This window comes from Phyllostomus hastatus, unplaced genomic scaffold, assembly GCF_019186645.2.
Source record: "Phyllostomus hastatus isolate PE091 unplaced genomic scaffold, TTU_PhHast_1.1 phas_contig_432, whole genome shotgun sequence".
In the NCBI taxonomy this organism is placed as follows: Eukaryota; Metazoa; Chordata; class Mammalia; order Chiroptera; family Phyllostomidae; genus Phyllostomus; species Phyllostomus hastatus.
The window spans coordinates 1,230,025-1,255,408 of NW_025333880.1; the positions used below are offsets into that span (position 1 = coordinate 1,230,025).

At 36.2% G+C, this 25,384-nt stretch overlaps 1 protein-coding gene across 3 annotated transcripts in view; it reads left to right on the forward strand.

Moving 5' to 3' along the window:
- The window catches only part of NAV3 (neuron navigator 3), a 786,639-nt gene that overhangs the window by 578,965 nt on the left and 182,290 nt on the right, over positions 1-25,384 (forward strand). For all 3 annotated transcript variants that reach the window (XM_045844968.1, XM_045844966.1, XM_045844967.1), the window contains exons 7-8: positions 19,783-19,851; positions 22,667-22,809. In XM_045844968.1, the coding sequence (XP_045700924.1) occupies positions 19,783-19,851; positions 22,667-22,809 (212 nt within the window). The remainder of the gene's footprint in view (positions 1-19,782; positions 19,852-22,666; positions 22,810-25,384) is intronic.

Sequence of the window (25,384 nt, forward strand, 5' to 3'; positions counted from 1 at the left end):
CAAAATGACACATAGTAGAACCATCAGAGATTACCCAGGTGTATGGAACTGTTTGCTTCTGTCCTAATGATCACTGATTATATCTTTTTTTTTTGGTCTTTTATGGATTTGTTATAGCTATCAGATCCTTTTGCTTTCTGGCAGTCATCCATTAATTCACTGCTCTCTGTGTGGCTAACTCTCTGCAATAATGTTCCTTTATTAATATGGGATTTCAGTGCTGTGGGATGAGGAAGCAGATTACAAAGTCTGTTAGCAGTTTGGTACTGAAAAAGTAAATAGGTGATATAGTGAAGGGCTTGGGCTTTGGAATGCCACTGATAGTTTAAAGCTACTTGTGTTTCTAGCTTTCTTTCTTTTCAGTCTTGTTTTGCTCAGACAAGCGAAATACAATAACTGAGCTAGTATTCAGAAATTATTGCTTTGGCTGGTATGACTCAGTGGATTGAATGCCTGCCTGCGAACCAAAGGGTTGCTGGTTCGTTTCCCAGTCAGGGCACATCCCTGGGTGTGGAACAGGTCCCTAGTGGAGGGCATGTGAAAGGCTAGCACACACTGATGTTTCTCTCCCTCTCTTTCTCCCTCCCTTACCTTCTATAAAAATAAATAAATAAAATATTTCTAAAAAAGAAAAAGAAATTATGTATCTAATTTGTAGCTAATAAAGCACAGTCTGTCTTTAAAAAAAATTTTACATAATGGTAGAAAATATCAATGCTACAACTAATCCAACATAAAAATATTGCCTTTAAGATACCCAGATTATTAATTCATGTTGTTAATTAATAATATGAAAATACAAAAATTGCCCTTGTCAATAAAATTTAATCTTGCAAAGGGAATATACTATTGAAACCTACATACTTCTGAATTAACCCTGAAATAGACTTGTTTATGTGATTTAAATTGATGAAATGTGCAGGCAGTCTTGTTTCTTTATCACCAGTGTCTCTTATCATTTGACCTGAATCACCCATTGTGGTATCTGTATTAAAATAAAGGTGGGACTCTTAATTTTAAATTTCTTAATCCTTCACATGGGAAAACGGTTGTATTTGGATAATAAAGACTTAATTAATCAAGTAATCAATTCTCAACAATTTGAATATATTGAATATAAAACTAGATTTTCTCTATCTCAGTGATCTCTAGAAGGATGTGACATTGGTAAAGATTAACTATCTTCCTGTATTACATAATGCTTTGCCTATTTGTATTTACTTAATACAAAAGATAAAACCCATTTGTTCAGTCTTGAAAAAAGTACATTAAATACCCATTCTCCAACTAACTTGGAAAGTATGAGAAATATTTTCATATAAAGTGATGAGTTAAAATCAGAGTTATTTCTATAGATATTAACTATGAGATGAGGGAAGCACTATTCCTTTGTTGAAAAAAAGGTGGAAATGAATTCTTTAACTTTCAAAATCAGAAAACTAATTTCTATCCATAAGTATGTCTTAGGTATTCAGAATATTTCTGCTAATCATATTTTTCCCATTTTTTTGACAATTAAAGTTTTAGTTATAACAAAGTTCAACTGCATCAAAACCACACACAATGCGTGGCACGTGAGAGCTGCCAGCAGTGAGCAGAATTCATGTGAGAGTGTTTAATTTTCCCAAAAAGTATCTGGTAAAGTATTATAGTGAAATAAAATTATAAAATTAAAATTTATTCTTATTTCATACTAGTCTGGTTATACATGTGAGTTGTCAGATGATAGTATGTGGAAAAGATACTTTTTATTTGTTAAATACTTTTTAAAAAGGGAGGTGATTTTCCTTAAAATGTGGGCTTTCTAGTTTAATTTTGAGCCAGATTAGTAAATGTTTTTTATTCTGCTATTAAACAGTTTGAATTCACGAGCAAATACTTTAGTTATAGGTTTTATAGAATTGAAACATGTAAGTCAGAAAATAATTGAATGTGAGCGGGAAGTAGATAAGAAAAGTCACACTGATAGATGATAGAAATGTTAAAGGCAGTGATGATGCTAACACTCTGAACTCAGACGAGAGTTGGTTTAGGACTATGAGAGCTCATGATCTGCGCAGATGATCATTTACGCTTCTGCTTTTCATTTCGTAGGAGAAAATCAAGACCGTGTCAATGCCCAATGTAGATAAACTTGCTCCTGTAGAGCCCACAACTCAAGTTGCAAATCTTGGGGTACAAGCTTTTTGAGTGACTGGTCTGTTCCCTTTGTAGCCCTGTCCCAAGGTTCCTGTAACCCCACCACCCACGTTGCTCTTGGAAGACTCTCCCATGGAGGATTTCGCCTTTCTTTTACAGGAAACATAATTTCCTTCTGGGAGATTCACTCTGAAACTGGGACAGTTTACAGCTTTTCAGCCTGGGGTTATAAATCTTGTAAAGTACATGAGGAAGTTTAATTTAAGATGACAGGAAGGCACTGGTAATATAAGCTCTCACGAACCTGGCTTCTATTAGTTGCTGAACTCAGCTCTGTGTTCTGGCCTACAGTGTGGTATTAAAAAAAGTCAGTGAATCAGTTAAACTTTAAACAAAACAAAACTAAAAGGACATTTATGAATCTTTTTTAAAAAGCAGGATAATTTCCCCTGGCCATGTGGCTCAGTTGGTTGCAGCATCACCCTGTACACCAAACAAGGTTGCGTGTTCAATTCCCAGTCATGGCACATACCTAGGTTGCAGGTACAGTCCCTAGACAGGGTGAGTACAGGAGGCAGCCAACTGATGTTTCTCACATCTCTCTATATATATATCTCTGTCTCTGTCTCTGTCTCTATCTATTTCTTTCTCTCCCTTTCTCTCGTAAAATCAATAAAGATATCCTTGGCTGAGGATTTTACAAAAAGAGTATTCAGAAAAGAAAAGATCAGGATATATTATGCCTAAAGAGAAATAATTGAAGGGAAAGAAATTATTCTTTAATTAAGAAACTTAAGGGGATATAATATAAAAAGAATGTATGTACACACACTTTGGTCATATTCTATTTTTTTCAAAGCTTCAAAAATGATTTACAAAGCTTGACAACCACTCATTCTCCTGTTGTTATAGATGAGACAGTAGCTGTACAGTGCTGGTTATTTTAGAGTCAGGCAGACATGGCTTTGAATTCTGCCTGCCAGCTCCCAGGGATGGGACATTGGGCACGTGATTTTAGCCTGCTCAAATGCCAGTGTTCTTCCCTCTAATGTCAAAATGATGATAACTTCCTCATATGGATATCAAAAAGACTACATGAAATAATTTGTGCATAATGTGGCTCTTTACCCTAATACTCAGCATACGAGTATAGTAGACATGCAAAAACTACTTTTATGTTCTCTTCTACCTTAAGATCATATCACATGTGTTAATAAAATAGATTGACTCACATTAAAAATTTTGTCAACCTCATTACTTTCTTCCTTTCTCACTTTTTCTGATCCATGTTATTTATTAAATGTAATTCAAAATAATAATATCCTTATGATTAAAAATAACAGCATAATGATCAGACCTTTCCAGGCTCAACCTAGCTGCACAGCGGTAACTCCTTTAATTATTTTAGGTATTTTCTTTAGTAGTTAATACCACACAGCTAAATAAAATACTTCTATTAGTTTTTATTTATTGATTTGGTCATTGTGTTTTGATTCACTCCCCAGGCCCTCCCATCCCCTTTAATGTAGTCAACAGATATTTATGTAGCACTGCGTCTGTTCCACACACTCTTCTAGGCAATAGAGATACAGCAGAGGACAGAATACACAGAGAATCCTTGCCTCTTGAAGCTTTCATTCTGGTGATGGTAGACCAATAATAAACAGTCAACTAAAATACATAACAGTAATTGGATAGCTGATAGTGGAGAAAAATAAATCAAAAAGGGGGGCAAAGAGGTGTACAATACTGAGCAAAGGAACTGGGTGATTATCTTGTGGTAGGTGCTTCAGGCTGACAGACGAACAATAGCTAAGGGCTTGATGTGGAAGCCTGTCCCAGTTAGGTTGGATTAGAGGAAAAGAGACAGAAGAGTAACATAATTCAGATAAAGAGCAGGGAGAAACTAGTATGACCCTGTCATCATTGTAAGGACTTTGGATGTTGCTCCGGGAGAGATGGGAAGATACGATGCACCATAAAGAAGGACATAAGCAGGAAGACAAATCAAAGGGCCGCTCTGGCTACTGTGTTGAACACAGATTGTGGTGGGTGAACACAGAAAGGTGAAAGCTGTTGTGGAGTTGTGGAGGAAAGCTCGAACTTCCATGGTGAAAGTGGGCAGAGGAGGATGAATTCCAAATATATCTTAAGGGTACTTAGCTCGCAGGTCTGAAGTACGACTGGGAAACAGAGGAGACTCTAATGTTGTTAGTATTAACTATTAGAAAGATGGTGCTTCCATTTACTGAAAGAGAAAAGAATGAGGACTAGCAGGTTTGGTAGGGAGAAGGCCATATATTCACTTAGGACATGTCAGTTTTGAAATGTCTAGTAAGTGTATCTAATTGAAGATAGTGAGGAGACAATTGGAGTTCCAATACTGGAGTTTAAGGGACAGGTGTAGGCTATCAACAAAAATTCTGGAAATATAAATGTATAGAAATTATAAACAGTTATGACACTAGACATAATAAAGCCATCAAAATCTGTGTGTAGATGAAGAGAAGAGGATTGAAGATGGGGTCAGGGGCCCACCAGTGTTCATAGAGAAGGCAGATGGCAAGACCTGGTAGAGGAAGCCGAGAAGAGGCCACCTGTAATAATGCAGGAGGAGAGCCAGAACTTGTCTCCCTTGGGAAGGAGTGAAGGAAGTGGTCTGAGCGGCAGGGAGCGGTCAACAGTAATAGTTTATGTGTGGCCCCTGCTATGTTCCAGGCACCATTCTAAGTACCTTATCCACACCTTCATTCCTGCAGTCCTTACAACACCCCTGTGACATGGGTACTATTATTAATCCTGTGTTCAGATGAGGACACTGAAAATGGAAAAATCTATTAAATTGCACACACCATAATTAATTCGTAAATTAAATCCAGACAATGTGGCCACCAAGTTTATGTTTCTAGCCTAGTTACCCACATGACCCCAGCTGCATTAAATGTTGCACTTAAGTAGAATGAGTGCTGCAGATTAATCCATGATTGGGCTTTGCACTGGAGACTTTGACAGGAGCTATTCCACCGGAGTAGTGGCTGTGATAGCTTTCTGCAATCTATTTGATATAAAACTGGAGGGAGGAATTGGAGATCGTAAATAGAGACAGTTCTTTCTAGGAGTGCTACTAATGGTTAAATTTTACTCTTTTGTTCTTTTGCTAGTTAGGTTAGTAACTTTATATAATGAAATTAACACCTTTAATTCTTTCTCAATCAACTGTAGAATATGTTTTGACATTGTGTTTTGTAAAACAGGATATCAGCACTTCTGTGCAGTTCTCTCCCACCCACTAACAATTTCTAATCTTAGTCATTTGCACTTTAGTTTTTTACTAAGTTTCAAATAATTTATATTCTATGTTGTACATATAGGATTTTTCTGAGTTCTTAGAATAGGTTGATTCCAATAATTTTAAAACCAATGGAATATTTATATAATGGCAATTGTAAGGATGTTCTGCAGAATTAATACATAAACTCTGATTCTTCACTATTCAAGCCCTTCTGTGAATGTCTATTGAAAGCAGATATTTGATTGAATTGTAAGCATAAACTGATAGAAAACTTTAAGAATGGACCAAGGTTCATTTACTGAAGCCTTAGAGGGATTAGTCCAGGTAAACTGAGGGGCCCTTCTATGCCAGCATCTCTTTTTCTGAGATTACTCAGTTATTATAGTTAAAGTAGCTGCTGCTGCTGCTGCTACTTCTTCATCTTCTTTCTTCTTCTTTCTTCTTACTCCTTCTGTTTTTTGGGTGGTTAATTAATTGGTTTCTTTATGTCTGGCCATAACTGGTCCTTGATAGTGATTGAAATAAATATTTGATTAAACTCCCTTTTACTCATAGTCCTGTCTTTTTGTCTATCGTTAGCTTGTCCATTCTCTCTCCATACTTTTCTATATTTAACCCTCTCTCCAGGTATACACTAGAATGAGGCTTCCCTTACAATGTGTTTTCCATTAACATGACTGGATTTATTTTCAGATCTCCAAAATCTCTTGAAGACTAGTCCATTTATGTCCTCTGTCTCTATTCAGTCATCCTTGATATTATGAACTTAAAACTTTATTATTCCTTTATCAACATGTTAGTGACATCATGTTAGGGAGAAGGCTTGGACAGAATCATTCTTAGTTCTGATAACTTTATTTTTTTCTTTAACAAAATAAAAATCAATGAATTAAACATAATTTCTCTAGGTGAAAATGAAAACATTATAATTATACTCTATCTTTCCAAGGGAGTTGTGAGAATATAATATATATTTTAAAGAATCTGACTCCTAATTTAGAGAATTTAAATTATAACTTAGGCTTTTTGATATAGATATCTACATAAAAAAAATAGCAAGCCAGTTTTTATGTTTTGGTCTTACAACTACTGAATCTTTTTAAAAATATGATTTGTGTATCATCACAGAACTGTGATCCAGGATAATTGATTTGCATTTATTTCTTTAATATTTCACCAAAGGATATTTTGAGATACTTTATGTATTTTATGAACATTATCTCCCAGGTGCTAGAAATTATTTGGTTCTATTTTATTTTTAGTATTTACAGGGCACTCTCCTCTAAATAGAGCACTGGTAATGAAGATTTGATTATATACCTGCAATTTTAAACTGTATGAAATTATTATATATTAATGTTTTCTACTAAAGATTGTACTTTAAAATTTCAACTTATTGATTTATAGAAAATGCAACTGTCATAAAATACATAATGATCTTGTCAGTATGATCATTGAATTATTTTCCTGTATTCAGATTTCCATGGAAGACCAGACTATATTCAGGGGGTGACAGGGTGACACTGAGGTATATTTAAGGGACTTACACATTTCTGTGACTACATCTTTGCCAGTGAGATTTTCACCATTGGCCATGGGTCCTGTTTTATTATAAAGTACACTGTCAACATTTGCTTCTTCATATTCTGTTTCCTGTGCTTCCGCTTCTGACCACCCCTACTGTCTCCCCCTTCCTGACTAACCTCTTAGTCTCATAAAATATATAAATGAAATTGGTGTTCTGTCCCTGCAGAGCTGAGGGACAGGCTTTGGGCCAAAGCTCACCCTCAGATGTTTTGAGACTCCAGCCACTCCTTAATACTATGAGATGGACCATACTGATAATCACATTTACTTTGCTGTAAATTGAGAGTAGCTCAATTATAAGAACTCTATAAAATTGACATTCTAACTGGTCTTCAAACACATTAAAAACATTCATTTATATAATTACTTTGTAAGTATTAAAATTAAAGGTCATTTCCATGAAGTAAGAAAGAATTTAATATATTTTGTGCTTACTACATTTTTTAAGTCTTTAGAAGTATTAATCAATATTTTTCACTAATCAGGGTAGTAGTCTTTGCAAAAGCTTGTTCAGATTCTCAGCTTAACAAAATATTTTTGTCTACTAGTATTCAGAGTCAAATGTTTTGAGTTGGTTACATTACAGTTAACTTTTATAATGGGGCACTTAATATATTAGGATATAATTTCACTCCATGCTGAAAATTGTAAATGTAACAATTCATGGAAGAGCATAATGTTTTGAGCTACATGTAAGTAAGAGCACTGTGGAAAATCTAGTTTATGATAATATGGTGAAAGAAATATGGCCCCAGATTCCCAAGTTCTTTATCTTAAAATTCTGCATTCCTGAAAGAGCACGAGACTTCCATGTGGGCCTCTGTTACACAGGCATCTCCCTCCTTAGTTCTGCTTTGAATTCCCACAAGAGCAGACTGTGCAGGTGGCCTGATGAATTGTCAGTCGAAATTTAAGATAAGACAGAGGTCATAACATATTTACATATCATAATTCACTAATGGGATAAGTTATCATGGTAACCTGTCTTGCACATGATTGGGATGGTATTGCAGCCACCCAGCTGCTAAAATGAAACACATGTGAATGAAAGCTAGTTTCTGACTCATGTGTGAGTTAGGCAATAGCTGTTTATAGTGAAGTCTCAGCAAAATTTAAATTGAACAAGAAAGCATGTTGATTACATTCTCTGATGTAAGTATAGTTGTTGCAAATGTCATAAATATTTTTGAAGGAGCGTATATGGTTTTGAGATACATAAGTACTTTTCAGAAGTAACTGAAGACCTCCCTCTTTCTTAGAGTTATTAGCTGGTCAGCTACCATTTGTAATATTACACAAGGATCATACACACATAAAAATCTTCATACTTTCCCAGTCAGGGTGCATGCCTGGGTTGCAGGCCATGACCTCCAGCAACCGCACATTGATGTTTCTCTCTCTCTGTTTCTCCCTCCCTTCCCTCTCTAACAAATAAATAAGAAAATAAAATCTTTAAAAAAATCTTCATACTAAAGGAAGAATTTGGTTAAAAGAATTCTTCAAATCTTAACTCTGAATATATGGTTTCATTTTCATGCAGCAATCACAGGACATATCTTTCAATATATCTGAGTCTTAACATTTTAGTAAGTGTGCTTCACTGTCTTCAAAGTTTGTTTTGCCAAAAAATCCTCAGTTTAAAACTTTATTCCCATGTATTTAATTATAGTGTGTCTTGGGTAACTCATTTTTAATTTTCTCTCAAGTTATATTCAGTGAATCTCAAAGGAAATAATTTCTACCCTTGTAACATACCATCTTGAAAAAGAAAAGTACAGTTAGGAGGTAAAAAATGTTCACTAAAACCCATGCCCAGGAAATTTCTTACTTCAAATCCTGTGCTTTCTTGCTTTGTGCTCCTCCTCGGTGCCTTGGGCATAGTGCTGTCAAAAGGACAAATGTGATGTTAGGGTTAAGCACATTTTTCCCTTTCTTTGGGAATCAAGAGTACTAAATGTTTGTATACGTTTTCTGTATAGGGATTTCTGTATATGCATTTGTGTGACTTCAGAACTGAAGGTAGATAGACAAGGGAGGAATAAAGGTGATTCTAAAATAATTTTCTATATGATTTCTTAATACAGATGGAGTTATAAAAATCTACACAATATGAAAAAGTGCCTTTATGTTCTCTCTTTCTCTGATAGACATAGTTTATTCTATTAGATTTATATTAAGTACAAACATTTTAAGAATAATGTTTTGTGCCTAATTTTTGTGTGTTAATTAGCCAATCGCAATGAAGTTGGGCATAGTTAATGAATACCACATGGACATAAAATGAAATGTTTTAATGAAAGATGACATTGTTCTTGTGATTCTTTACCTATTACATTAAAGCCCAGTGTTTTTCCCGCCATGAGTGACTTGAGAGTTCAAATGTTACCTTTTCACAAATAAAGGTTCAGCACCCACCACGTGCCAAGAACCATGCTAGATGTGTGGCAGAGAAATGGTGGTGCTTTACCTTTCACTTGCCCACACTCGAATGTGTCTAACCAGATAATTCAGCAGGGTCTGCTAACCAGTCTAGCAGAGGACGGTACCCAGTGACCACAGGGGGAGGGAGGCCCATGCACTGGGGAAAGAAGCTCTGTTTTGCAGTCAGAAGATGGCAACTGTTCGGTCAAGGCAAACCTGAAACTGAAAGTGTGTTCAGGGTATCTATTGCTGTTTTAAAAAAACACCTAAAATATAGTGACGCAAAACAATAACCATGTATGATACTATGGATTTTGTGGGCCTAGGAATCAGACAGGGCACGTCTCTAGAGGGAACTTCTGGGAAGCAAAACATCTGTAGCTGGAGAATCCAGTTCTAAGGGAACTTTATTTCACGTGCCTGGCAGCTAAGCTGGAATAGTGACTACGCAGGGCCTCTCCAGCACAGCAGCCTCCTGGACATTCTACTTGCTACATGGGGACCTGCTGGTTGAGGAGTGACAAACCCACCCAGATTCAAGGGGCAGGGGTGGGACAAAGATCCCACCTCTTAATGAAAGGGGCATCAAAGAATTTATTATAGTCCTGTATTTAAATTGCAACAGAGCATCAAAGAGTTTATTACAGTTCTGGGTTTAAATTGCCCCAGGGTCTGATGAGAGATAAGACTAAAGAAGTAGACAGAGGTCAGTTTCTGGAGGCTCTGCATGCTGCGTCTAGTGGGTGAGACTTATTTCTTGAATGTCAAGGAAAATTGCCTGTTTTGTTTTTTTTTTAACAGAGGAAAAATGATGCCGTTTTTAACTGAGGAACATAAGCTTGGTGACAGAGTAGAGTTGGGCTTTGGGGAGCAGTGAGGGGGGGCAATGCAGATACAGAGGCAGGAGAACCAGCAGGTCAGTGTTAGCAGGCATGGGGTCGGACTGGGCGAATGGGCTTGGGGAGAATAAAATAATAATGTAATAGTGAAAACAGATGTAAAGACGGAGGTGGAGAGAAAAAGTTTAACTTTGGTTTTCATGAATTTGATATTTCAGTGGGACTTTTTCTAGTGTGTGGCTCTGGGGCCCAGGGGAACCGATAGGGCCAGGGATAAAGACCGGGGAACATTAGCTTAACCATGTTTTATTGATTGAAGTGACAGAAAGGGAAGAGATTCCTCAAGAAAATTCTGTAAAGCTTGGGGGAGGGGAGGAGGAGGGCTCAGAACAACACTGTGGCGACTACATTTGTGAGTGAAGTGAGCAAACAGAATGTTCCTTTCGTTGTCTTGCAACATATTTAGAGCTATGGTAGCTTGTTTGCTACCTTCTTAAAGGCAAATTACTTTTTTTGTTATTTTTGTTGAAGAATGTCTCATTTTCTGAGACATTTATCCTTGTCTTTCAAACTAGTCATGAAATCTAGAGTATAAATCCAACATAAAACTCTGGTTGAAACAGTAAAGTAAATATACTATATCTTCTAAACATGTCAAAACTATATTTTCATATAATCATACATCACAAAACAAAACATTTATTAAATTCTACATTTGAATACTTTTTGAATTCTGTTCAGTGCTGAGAATTATGGGGTTCAGAAGGCTCACTCAGTGTGTGTTACTTTGGGAATAATGGTTGTTGCATGTTCTTTGGGACAACTTCTTATGGCTCTTTATAGGATTGGGACCTATAGGGATCGATATTGCTGATTTCGAGAAAGAAGAGTGAGTAGTGTCCAGGAAGGTTGGAGAGAGAATAAAACTTCATTGTAATCACTTTCAAGAAATCATGGTTTTATAAACCTGAAGGCTGAGAGCAAGAGTTAAAAGCTCAAGTACTGTCCATGCTTGTGGAGTTAGAGCAGGTAGCAATCTCAAAAGTGATAGGTGAGAACCAAAGGGTGTGGTGTTAGTAAGACTACCAAGCTCAGGAGGGCAGGGTAATTATAGGCATTGAAGAACACAGGAAGTTATGTTGTACTAAATTCACCTGAATATTTATACAGCCTCCTGTGGGGGATTACTTAGTGTAGTTGGGGGTTCTCTAATGTACATCTAAATCCCACAGAATTTTTTTTAACTGTAACAACACTTATTTGTACATGACAGCCTTCTAAGCGATTTGCAGTTTAATCCTCATTAACCAATGTGGACAAAGGCGGAGAACAGCTGAGCTGGTCTTCAGGTAGAGCTGCTTAGTTCTAGATTCTGTGTTATTAACCAAAATACTAGATTTTTACTGCCAGCATTTCAATTTAATAATCCACAGAAAGTAAATATTTCAATGTGACACTTTTTGCACACCTACTTAGCATTTTTGTATTTCCCCAAGCTTGAAGTAAATTCAGGTTCTGTTAAATATCATATTATAGTTGTTAGGAAGGGTTCTGAGTTAGTAAATATGGTTTTAAAGGTTACCATATTTTTCAGACTATAAGATGCACCCCCTCCCCCCAAATTTGGGAGGAAAATGGGCTGTGTCTTATAGTCCAAATATAGCTTACCTGGCTCACTGTGGGGGCCGGGCAGAGGTGGAGTGGGGGTCACAGGTTATGAAAATTTTTACCACATTTTTTGCTTCAAAATTTTTTTCCTATTTTCTTCCTCTAAAACCTAGGTGCATCTTATGGTCCGGTGTTTCTTATAGTCCTAAAAATATAGTAATTGTATTCACTTTCAAGAAATCACTTCTCAAAGCAAAACACTAATCCCTGAACATTTAAACCTAATTTTTCCAAATTAAATCTTTCCAAATTAAATCTGGCCCTATGCTGATAGGGCCAATAGTCAGCAAGTCTTTTTAATAATTCATTAATTGGTTGATTATATCAATGAATATATGCTGATTAGAATTAAGAAACAATCAACCAAATCAGTCTCTCAATATCTGTGTCTATCTGTAAAAACTTTAGGCATATGAAGGCAATTGCCTATTTATTCATTTATTCAACATCCAGAGGCATTCATGTACTTTATAAGAGAACCATTGTTACTACTATAAGATCATAAAGTGATTTTTGCTTTGTACTATGAAAGTGGACCTAGTCACCTGTGAAAATCCATCTTCCTCGAATTTCCTGTTACTTCATTCACAGTCTGGTGACATAACTTAAAAAGTGGAGACTTGATTTTTTTAATCTTTGTACACTATACCAAGGATGTTCAGTCCCATTCTACTACTACATAACTTCTATGTAACTTTATTATGCAACTCATGCCAGACACCCTGTAGCCACCTTGGGTCCCTCTCTTTCCTACACTTTCCATGGCCATGGTTGTAACGTCTCTAATTAACTGTTGACTTCTATTTCCTGGGTCTCTCCCTTCATGTAGACCATCATTGAGTCTTGACTAATTATAGCAATAATTTTCTATTTGGTCTCTAGGCTCCTTCCTCCTCCAATTCCACTTTTATATCTCTCAGAAAAGAATCTCTCTAATTAATCTGAAATTTCTTATTTATTCTGCAATTAAAACTTTTGGTGTTCCCACTGCAGGCAGGAAAAAGGCCCAGTTCCTTAGCAAGTTGCTGTGGCTTTCTAGGTTCTGACTTGGGAACCTAGTCAGTAGGTGTTAAAAAAAATTTGCAGAATTAATAAAAAAGAAAAAATATTTTAGCCCTGGCTGGTGTAGTTCAGTGGATTGAGCCCAGACCTGCAAACCAAAGGGTCGCTGGTTTGATTCCCATTCCAGGGCACATGCCTGGGTTATGGGCCAAGTCCCCAAGTAGGGGGCACGTGAGAGGCAACCACACATTGATGTTTCTGTCCCTCTCTTTCTCCTTCCCTCTCCTCTCTCTAAAAATAAATAAATAAAATCTTTAAAAAATATTTTTAAATATTTGTAATTAAGCAAAAATCAAGACAATTCAAATACCAACAGTTTCCACTGAGATTTTTTTTAAAAATAAACTTATTACTAGTAAATGGAAATAAAGAATGATAAATTGTGTGAGGCTCAGATATTACATTTTGGTGATTTTTAATGATGCACATGTGCTTTATGTCTGGGTTTAACTTTATTTTTGAAGATGAAAACTAAGGAATAAGATTACATAATCTTTACTTCTCATGGAAGTCCACTGATGAAATAACTACAACAGAAATAGAATCTTCTACAAAATTCCTGCACTAAACCATTAAAACTTAACAATATTTTGATGAGAACTTAAAGAAGAGATGAAAATAATTTTCACTCTTACTCTATTTTTTTTTATTAAAAGGTGTTACATGCGTCTTGGCTGAGGGTTTTGAGGCCCATATAGGACTTATCAGAAAACAGCATGCTGTGATTGATTGGCCGTGTGTTCAATGGGCGGGGCAGTGAGAGGTTATAAATAATGTCCCATATTTGCTCACTCTGACTAACGTGCTGCTTAAAGTTTTTAAAGATAGAGTTTACTTGGAAGATATTTGAGGAGAGCTGCTTAGATGCTAAAAGTATCTTGCCATTTAACATTTGTTATTGCCTATTCTATATTTCTATGTACAGTAACTGACCTGTTGAATGAAATTATTTAATGTTATCTATCTGAATGTTGCAGAGTATCTATTGAAAGTAGACATATTTGACATTAGAAGAGATGATTTTATGTATGGAATATAAAATTACTATTATAATGTCTATGAGACATTTGTAGATTCACAAGACAATTAATAGTAAAAGAAGCATTAAAATATTGTAATTTGTAATGAATTTGCAACAAGATGGTATTATATGCTAGAACAGAGTACAGAGTATAGAAACTAACAAATCAAAGTTTAAATTTTAGTACTGCTATTTATAAGAGGTATAACTGGTACTAATGAATGACTTAATGTTTAAATGCTACCAGTGTCACCCAAATTAATTCAATGAAGAAAAGAATCCCTGAAAATCATCAGAAGAAAGAAAGAAAGAAAGAGAAAGAAAGAAAGAGAAAGAAAGAAAGAAAAAGAGAAAATAAATGTAAACTGCTTGTCATTTAATAAGGATGCAATAAGATGAGAGTATTTCTTTAGTATACTTTTAATAATCCCATTCTTGAAACAGTTCCCCTAGTTTAAATGATGGTGCTGTAACATACCATTGTTTGATAATACTATCCAGTAAACATCCATCAATCATTTAGTTATTGAACACATACCAACCCCATGAGAGGAACTGAAGATGCAAAAAAATGAACATAATATATGAGGTCTGTCTGGAAAAAGTCCAACCATTGTTAATATAGTGAGAATGGTCTGTGTGACATCATTGTAACCTGATGGCCAAGGAGAGTGGACTGGAATGCTCATGCATGAACAATGACAACTTCACTGTACTAGTAGGTGGAGATGGTAGGTACCATTGAGTGAGCATGTGTACTGTGTGGCCATCACATTCAAAATGACTGAGTAGAGCAATGAATCTGCATCAAATTTTGCATTAAGCTTGAACATTCCTCCACTGAAACTATTCAGATAATTTAGCACCCTGCAAAATCTGGCTTTTCCCAAAATGAAAATCACCTTTGAAAGGGAAGAGATTTCAGACCATTGAGGATATTCAGGAAAATATGACAGGGCAGCTGATGGTGACTGGAACTGTGTGAGGTCCCAAGATGCCTCCTGTGAAGGGTACAGATGCATCATTATCCTTTGTACAGTATTTCTCATATCTTATATCTTCTTCAGTAAATGTCTCTTTTTTTTAATATCATGTGGCTGGATACTTTCTGGACAGACCTTGTATTTCTGTCTTGGACAATAAACAGTCAGTTCGGGAAACATTTACCATGACAAATTCCCATATGAACTTAATAGCTACAGATGAATGAAGACCTATAAACCTGTGGAGGAAAAACTAACTCTGATTTTGAAATATGCTTCAACTTCAATTGATATCTGGGCAAGATTTTGAAATGCAAGTATGATTTCATAATGTGAGAGAGAGAAGGAATGTTTTCAAATGAAGGAATCCTCATGAGAAAATCAATGGGCCCATGAGAAAAGAGGCTACAGGCAAGAGGAAGAGGTGGTGACCATGGAGAGCATGGGGTGCAATGTGGCAGAGGAGATGAAACCATAGGAGAGGATGAAGAGACATGTTGAATGCTGCATACACAAACCTCAGAGCTTGGATTTTATCCTGGAGACAATGGAGAGTCAACAGCAATTTCAAAGAAGGAGACTGGCTTCCATTCTTTCTTAGGGGAGTTAATTCTGTTGGCTGTGGGAAGAATAATTTGGTTTGCCTGGACATAAAAATAGACTGATAACAAAGAATCTAGTGAGGAGGGATTGTTAGAGTCCACAAAAGAAATGACAAGGAAGTTAAAAAAAAGCCTGAGTAATTATTAGGACAACTCCATATTGTTCAGTGGAGAAAATGTTAGTGACGCTGAATTTAAATAGCAAAATCAAAGAGAGAGAAGGTGGTCTGAAGGAAGGAAAGCAAATGAAGTTTCTAACACATTTGGAATGTCTGGAAGAAATGTAGGTGGTAGATCCTGGTGGAGTATGTAAGAAGTATCAAGGAAACATTGAAAAGAGGCTCTGAGTTTAGGATTGAGATTTGAGTACAAAATAGAATGTGATGTGATGTAAAAGGAATGGAGAGAAATTCTTTCTAGGCATAATCCTGATGCCTAGGATTATAATTTTGAAATATTCATCATGGTAGTCCAAAATTTACAGGTGGGGATAGTGAGTGGACCCGTATTTGGGAAACAGGAGGAGTAGCTGGAGAGAGAGCTATCACATGGAGAAAGGTGAGACCTGGGTCTCTAGAAGAAGAAAGGTATCAATGGTAGCTGGATGAAAGGACTGGTTATGGAAGTGGGGGACAGGCTGTGTGGAGGGGAGTTAAGGGGGAAAAAGTGGGACAACTGTAATAGCATAAACAATAAAATATTAAATAAAAAAATGAAGCAGCAGCTAGATAGAAGATGAGGTGTGCCTTGAGTTAGATTATGCTGTTTGATTTAGGAAACTATAAACTTTTTTCCTCCAAGGGGTTGTAGTTTGTGAATATTCTGCAGAGTGTAGCTCCTTCAATTTTATTATGCATAGGAATCACTTAGGGACTCTATTAAAATATTTCTGCTATTAAACAGCAGATGAGTAATATCTGCTGTTGAGTAATCAACTGCTTTGATTTTGCTATTTAAACAGATTCTGACTCAGTGCCCCTTTTGTTGGTCTATGGACAGCATTTGTGAGTAGCGAAGCTCTAGTGGTTGTTAAAAATGGGTGATGGCAATTCAGGATGTTTGCTTTGAGAACCTTTCTTTCCTTATACTAACTGGACGTTACAGTCCCACATCGAAACTTGCACTGATGCCAGATTAGAAAGTTCTGTTTAAAGAACTCAGTTTAAAACTCTCTGTGTAGTGGACCCCAGATGAGTTTCATTCCTCCTCCCCCAACCCCCACCATTGGCTGTCCCTAGTCCCCTTATCCCTTCCAAGTTATGGGAAATGAAAAGAATTCCCTTAATGTTCCACTCTATCAGGTAGAGGAGCTGATACTTCCTTTAGTAGAACCCACAGTGAATCTCAAAATATTTATTTCTTTTGTTCTGTTACTGATATTTTTGCCACTCATTAGCTATAGTCTCATTTGACAACATTTCAGGAAAAAAATATGCAATCTTCATTGAGTCCAGATGTGTGAAAAGCCTTGGTTTACTGGTGCCCTGACTTTGTGTTTCTACCCCACTTGCCTCAGTGCTGTGTCTACATGTTCTTTGTGTCTGTTTTACTAATAACTTGTGTTAGCTTACCTACTCACCTGCGGTTTACTAGTGTTTATAAATCTGAAACTTGGGAAATGGTATTTCAAGCACTCTGGAGAAAAAAAATGTTTTTCTGCTATTTAGGAAGGCAGAGTCAGATTTTAAAAAAAAAACAAAACTAAGAAAAATAAAGGGAGCTAGATGTTTTAAAGAAAGTGTTGAGATCATGAGTTTAGTGTGATTAATATGGAAATTGAATAAGAACATACATGCAAGTGACATAGTGATGACTGAAAACCTATAATAATTAAAAAGAAAAAGGGAAGAAACAACTATAGAGGTTTCAGCTCATAGGACCAAATGGTGGTGCTGCGAGGAGAAACCAAGAAATGAAGGGAAGGATCTGACTGGGACTTGGGTGATAAAAGAAGGAACATGGTGAGTTTAATATGGTGATTTTGAGGATCATGGAAAGGTGCCTCTTTTACTCAGTGGATATTGATGGATGGGAGTGTGTTGTAGACATTAATTCTAATTTCTAGTAGATTTTACTTGAAATCTTGGGTAAGAAACAAATTGCAAAGTAAAAGAACGCATGCAAATATTTGAGTAAAGAGGACATAAGAAAACTCATTTCCTTAAGAGATGGATTAAGGAAGAGGACCTTTGAAACAAAGATGGTGGGTCAATTTGGTGAGCATATCTGCATGAGAGAGAGAGCCTGAAAAGGAGAGAGAGAGACTGAAAAGGGCAAAGGGAACAATGCGGTCAAGTGCAAAGATGTTAGAGTACGATACGAACTGAATTCAGGTCTATTCTTCCAGTAACAGTTTCACAAGTGTAGGAAACCAGGGCAGAAGTCTCATTTCAAAAGATTGAAGTGTGAGGGCATATTATAAAAACGTAGGTGGCAAGGACTCTCTGTAACACATTAGAAAACACACATGAACCATTAAACCAAGTTGATTTTGGCCACATCAGTTGACCTCTCTACATTTTTTTTTCATTTCTATACTAGAAATTATGATATTTCTTAAAATCATGGAAGAAAAACCAATGAGGTAGCTTCAGCTTCATGAAGGAAAGTACCTTGTTTTACTGTCATCTCTCCTGCTAAAACTGGTCAGAACTACCTTTAGGCAGTTCTGACTCTTGGATTGACAAAGCAGGCTGAGTTCACAAAAGATTTTCTTTGGTACATGTATTCTTAAATTTAAATTAAAAAAATAATTTTCTAATTTCATTGAGACACTTTTGGTTTTTATTTTAAATCATCCTCTGTTATTACTATTATTTGGGTAGTTTGGTGGGTTATGGCAGCTGACTCAGAGTCCAGAGTACTTATAGAAAGCAATGCTTTATGCAGATAACAACATATCTCAAATGAAATGTGAAAAACAAGTGCTCTGTGAACCTGAAAAGCTTCCTAGACATCAGGATTGATTCCTGTCTAACCAGGTGGTTTTAAGGACCTGCGTGCTTCCACCACAGACTCGCTCAGTGGAGTGAGAAATAACTTAGGAAATATGTCATCATCTTGAGAAATCCATCCTTTGACTGAAATACCCTGTGGTTGGCAGCAAAACAACTGGATCGACTGCAGCAGGGCTCCAAGTGCCCCTTCTTCCCTGATTCCAACACCCCTACGGTGCTCCTGTTTCCTTGGAGGCTTTGGAAACTGTATGCAACCCCTGGGTTCATGCAGAGCCATCATGATTCACCTGCGAAGTGATTGCCCACACAGGCATCAGTCAGCCCGTGGCCATCCCAGGGTGTGTCAGCATCCTTCAGGGCTATCGGGTGTCTCACCACACCCTTCAGAGCACCGGGTTCAAACCCCTTGGGGAATTTGGAAATCAGTTTAACTTCAAGTGCAACTTTTCATTTTGTTTATAAAGTATTGACTGCTCTTCAAAACTTGGTTTAAATAATGTGTTTTCTGTGTTTTTTGATCCATTTTTTATTATTAAGAATTATAATTCAAGAATACTCACTTGTCATTAGTAGTCATTCACTTGGTTTTTGAAGAATTTAACTGCACTTTCACCTCAATTCTTGTGTAACTCTTTCTTCAGGAAAACGTCTGTGTAGTTGACTTCTTTAAAACACTCTGAGATGGAAGATCAACAATAAGTTATTAGAAAGCAGATATTTTAATCATGTGGTTTTGAAGAAAGCATTTAGGTGAAAAGAGCAAATTAGAAGAGTTTATTAAAGAAAATGATGACTTATTTCATACTCTAATTTTAATTTTAGCTCTTTGAGGAAGAGATCTTTCTACTGTATGCACCAAACTAGCTTTCCTGAAGTTTTCCTAGTCATTTACAACAGTTAAATATTTTATAAGGTGAATTAATACTACTTGAAATAACGTGAATGATGTTGCACAGGCTTACCTTTAGAGCCAGTAATGACACCCTACGTCACAAGGGGTGCACCACCGCATTACCTCCCAGCGCGTTCACAATCAAATACCATGGTGTATCTGTTGCATTATCATAATTTTCTAATTGATTTATTCTTTATCCATGTGTATACATGTTCCAATTGCATTTCATTAACTCATAGTTTTCTTGTAAGTTTGTGCTTTCTTTTCATGTTCAAAAAATCTCTTTAATTCAATTTCTCTGTTTCTTCTCATACAGTCTGGCAGCCAGATATGCACCTCAGTCTAATCACAGTGGAATTGCAACCAGTCAGAAAAAGCCTACTAGGTCAGTTAATGTCTAATTTATTGCTTATTAGTGATGATAAAGTAAATTCCCAGTGATATTTTGTCCCATCATTCCAATTTTTTTCAAAAAGTACACACTTCTGGACGAACAGTTTAGAGGACTGGATTCTTCCAGGAGGATATCCTTGTGCAGCCTCAGGGATGAGCATGTTTGAGTCTGAGCACTAAAATGGGGTTTGGCTTCTTTAACTGAGCTTTGTCAGATGCAGTGCTTTAACTGGGCTGAAGTCTAGGTTCCAGGCTTAAGGAAAGTCAAGGAAAAAAACTGCCTTGAAGGTCCCATTCCAGGTCTCGGAATCTGAAAGTTATGCAGCAAAATTACAAATGCTTTTTGAGATGGACATGCATTGATGATTGCATTTTCTGAAGCAGAATTAAGAAACAATGGCCAACATTGATTTATTTGTTTGTTTATTTATTTATTTATTTATTTATTTATTTGCTTAGAAGTTAGTGCTAAGTCAGCCTGGACTGTTCGGAAAGTACTGGTATATAAAAACATGTTGAAAGTTTTGGTTCTCTGTTAAATGTTAAGTTGCTGAAGGCATGAAGGTGGCGTGGAGCAGCTGAGGGCAGCACAGTGCATGTGTCTGTGCCCCTGACTCTATGTGGTTCCAGATGCTGTCTCACTCCTGGGGAGGTGTCTCAGGGGCTCACTGGGCACTGCTGCAAGGATGAGTCCTACTGTGCGACGTTTGACCGCAAGGCCTGCTCATCATGGTGCCTTGACTTGCAATATGTGCTTTTCCCCTTGCCTGGGTTCTCTGTAGTAATTAAAATTGTTCTGGAGAGACAAACTAAAAGGGTATTTAATTAAAAACCAGAAGGCATGTTATAAGTTAGGATGTGCAAGAGCAATGACCTGCCATGTGCATGAGCATTTTATTATCACTTCTAAGACTTGTGCATATAAAATATATTTTAAGGACTTTGATTCAGTAGAATACCTCTATCTCTTCTTTTTTGGGTCTTTATTCTCATTTCTTCTTATTACTTTGATGGATGTTCTGGAACCCTGGCTGCCTGTCAAATTAGGGTAATGAGGAGAGCAAATGGATTTCTAAAATTGTTTTAATTTGATCTTCTCAGAACTAAAGATCACTTGGCCTCATGGGTCACAGTAAAGATTAAAATGCATATTTCAATTACTTTTTAGAAACAGATCAACTTTTACCACAAGCACAGCAAGCTTTGCAACAAAATTCGTGTAAATCTGGAGATGGATTTCAACAAGTTTAAATGCTGGAATCATTTGGAAAAAATTCTCATCTTGCATATGACACAACCTCTAATTAGCAAAATAGCTGATGAGATTCTTTATTAGCCACATGTACTTAAACTCCAAAATACAGTCAACATTTTGAAACTATTAACTATTCTAAGAAATCAACACTTGTGTTTTTAAGCTGGTATATGTGCTTTCCTGATGTCCATTCCATTTTACTGTTCTGTTACTACTAAAAAGTATTTATTGGTATATTATGAAGCATTCAATCTCCTAATAATCTATGGAAATAATATATGAAGTAATATTATGCATTGAGTTTAAATGTGAATATTGTCACAACCAACTGTGAAATCGTAATATATTAGGCAGTGATATAACAGATATAAACATTCTTTTATATTTGAAAAATTTAAAAAGAGAACAGTAAAAATTCAGTAGTGTTTTGTAAGCTGTGGGTTACTTTTATTTTTCTTTTAAAATAGAAATTATCACAGCAGTACACAGTGGCAGTCACATGGTGGCAGCAGGCACTACTGAAATGGCCAGCAACTTTTCATATCATGTATTTAAAAATGTCTCAGAATGCGAATATGATTTCTTAATTTCTAGCTTTTAATTTATGCAGATTGAGTCTATTATGTATACAGTGAATGTTAGTAGTATAAAATAAAATAGTAATTGCACATTTTAGGCACAATTCATTGAAAAAATTAAGACTTGAAATTTTAACATAGAAACTGTTTAAACAGTGAATGATCCAATCTATTTACAGTCCCAGGAAAATAATCGCAGATTAGTACTTCCTGTCAAGCTTCTAGTTTTAAGATAGTCTGCATTATTTTCTAATGTTCTGTCCTTCATACACAAAGAATAGCTGACGCTACTGAGACTGCAGGTGTATTTTAAACTGTCCTTCTGTGAGCAGAGACTCTCTCCTGAGACCCGAGTCCCTTCCCGGTACATTGCCTCTGTGATCGCTTAGCCGCCCTTCTGAGATGAAGCCTAGGTGCTTCCTTTTGGAAAGAGAATGGAAGTCTTCATGAGAGTCAGACTGGTCAAAAATGAACCAGCTCACAACTTTGCTCTCCATTGAGTGTTTGGAAGCAGCTAACTAGCTCAGATGGTCAATAGGTATTTACCGTTTAGCCGTTTAGCTGAGCAATGCCCTGAGAACATAATAAAGTTAAGCGTTATTATTTCCCTTGCTTTTTATGTAATTGTTACAGTACCTTTAGGTCCAATTTTTATTCATCAGGGTGTGGTAAGTATGATTTTTTTTCAGTTACAGGTGACTTTATTTCTAATTGCTCTATATTATGAATATACTTTGGAGCCATATTTATTAAAAAGTGAAACAAGATTTTTTTCTGAAGATTCTCAAACTTTATGTTTAGCTATTTATCTGTCACTTAAAGCAACAGTTTTTGCTAAGTAGATTTTAGAACATTGTGTATTGTGTATTGTGCTTTCGCGTTAACTTTTCCCTGCTTAGAACCTCCCGCTACCACCTCCCTCCCCCGTTTTGGTAATGCACAATAGTGATGTCCTTTTTCTTACACTGCTTCAGGCTTCCCGGGCCCTCCAGGGTGCCAGCTGCGAGCAGCAGCAGCAGCAAGGTCCAGGGAGCCTCCAACTTAAACAGGAGGAGTCAGAGCTTTAACAGCATTGACAAAAACAAGCCTCCAGCATATGCAAATGGCAATGAAAAAGGTAAGCCCTAGCCTGTTCCCACATGAGGGCGCCCGTCTGACCTATGTGCTTTGTGAATTAAATGCTAAGTCCAATATTTGAGCAGTGTTCCAGCCTTTGGAATGGAAATGCTATCAGTGAAGTTTTCTGTATTTTCTAACTGTCCCCTCCTGAATTCCAACTTTCTTCAGGGTTTTTTTATCCGAAGAAAATTTTAAGGAAACAGACTCATTTATGTTACGGTGGTTAATTATATACAATATAAAATCTATTTCTCAGAATTGTTTCTCACAGATGTACTTAAATAGTATTATCTTTTGTCTTATGTTTTATGAATACTTCTCTGGAAATCATAAATCTCTGTTAAGTTTATTTGAATCCTAAGCTTTAGTTAACATAAGTACCATAGTGTTTAGGCAGCTAAGGTTGGATCATCAAAATCTGAGATATAATTATGGGCATTTAATCTTTGAAAACAGCAATACACAGACATATTATGACCTTCATTTTTTCTAAAGAGACAAATTACTTATGTTTATTTTACTTTATTGAAGGGATGTGTAATAGAACTGTCAAAACTCAATGTTGTCAGGGAGAAAGAGCACAGAGTGGAAGTCTGTGCTAAGGTCAGGTTATATGTTGACTACATGATGCACAGTTCTCTGTGATGTACAACCTGTGCATTTAAAGAGGGGCGGGCTTGCTGCATCTATCTCACTGTGGATTGTGGTCCAAACCAAAGAGTAGGTAGTTCATGCCTAAGCCCTGAGAAAACCAGGAACTTACACTGCTGTGAGGAATGTGGGTGAGTGAGAGACTAGGGCATTCTGCTGATTCTGAGGTCGAGTCTCCAAATCAATGGAATTTTAACTTCTCTTCATGATACTGAACTCTACATGCAAAAATGGCATGAAATTCAGAAGACACAAAAGATAAATATATGCTTAGTTAATATAATGGCTGGCAACTTTGGTTTAAACAGTTCAACCAAGCAGGAACTTTTTGCTCAGATTAGATCATCTCAAATTATTTCCTATAGATGACCTGATCAAAAAACTGTTTCTTACTCGGACCTGAATTGACAGGGGTAATCTATGACTTAAATACTTTTGTGAAAATTTCTCATCCACTCACACAAAATTGTGCAGACCTTAAATCCCTGAAAGCAAAGCAGTGTGTCTCCATCCCTGAAATATCCGCAGTTTTTATGGTTGAATGGATAAAGAAGAAATTAGTGTGTATTTAGAAGTTACATATTTGGCTTTAAAATGTAGAATAAAAGCATTGACTAAAGAACCTAAGATGTATTACTGAATACTTACAACTTTCCTGGAGAGAAGGGAAAAAACAATTTCTTATTAGAAAAATATTTCCCTCGTTGTGTAACTTTCCCAGAAAGTATCATACAGGGCCTGCATGTGCTATGAAATTCTAAGGTAAATGAAACATATTTACACATGGAGTTGTCTTGAAGAGACTGCTCAAGTATCCAGTTTAGCTATGTGATGCTACAGGTATATAATGCTTTTCCAAGCAATTACTAATAGCATTGACAAAGAGACCTAGAAATGCTTTAGATGACCTAACCTGATAGCATAATGTATCTGAATTTTTCTGTCATGTGTAATAATTTTTTAAAAATTTCTGATGTTTAAAAGTAAAAATCCAAAGGTAGGCAAGGAGTCATTTTTTCATTCCTTCAGTCAAAAGTAGCAATATTTACAGTAACCACAAGGTGGAGACAGACGACCTTCATTATGAGGTTCTTGACTATGAACAGCAGATCCAAACAGTAGGTCCAAATCTAGAGCAAAAGACAAGTTTTCCTGGTGAGTTAGCCATTACTTCTAATTCTGACTAACTAAAAATTACAAAATATTTAGTGTGTATGAGCTCACATTCACAAATATTTATAATACCTCAAATAGAGGCATTAAATGCTTGAAAACTACCAGTAATAACTTAAGCATAAATTATATCACATGACATAATATAACCATCTGGAATTTGTTTTACATGCTGCATGGCTATTTATATTAATATGTGTGTTACAGATTTATGTCAACATATCTAATTTTGATGTTTTTAAATTAATATTTGTGTCATGATATTTTATATTTCAAAAACATGATCTCAAATAATGAGAGCAAACAAAACAATAATAAACATTTCACATGAAACAATTTATTATTTGTCCTTTAGCCTATTCCAGTGGTATATCTTTTTTGGTACAAATATCCTGTTTTAATCCCTTTGAGATGGAGATTTGTGGTGGGGCCATCACTTACATGAAAATGCAGGATTCATCTGGGGACACATTGGTCACTGTCAACACTGACTTGCATACAACCCTGGGCATAACTGAGAAAAATGAAAATTAAACAAGAATTGTCAAAGGGTACAGTATTCTAATGACAGTGTTCAGAAAGTACTAGCTTGAGTATTCTAATTGTAAGTGCTATTCCTTTTAGTTATTAGGAATTGTAACATTTAAAATTAATGAATTAAGATATTTTACTTGTAGTCTAACCAAATTATCTCTAATGTGCTCCCTGACTCCTTGTAAGTAGAAATATACTTTCTACCTTCTTTAGCA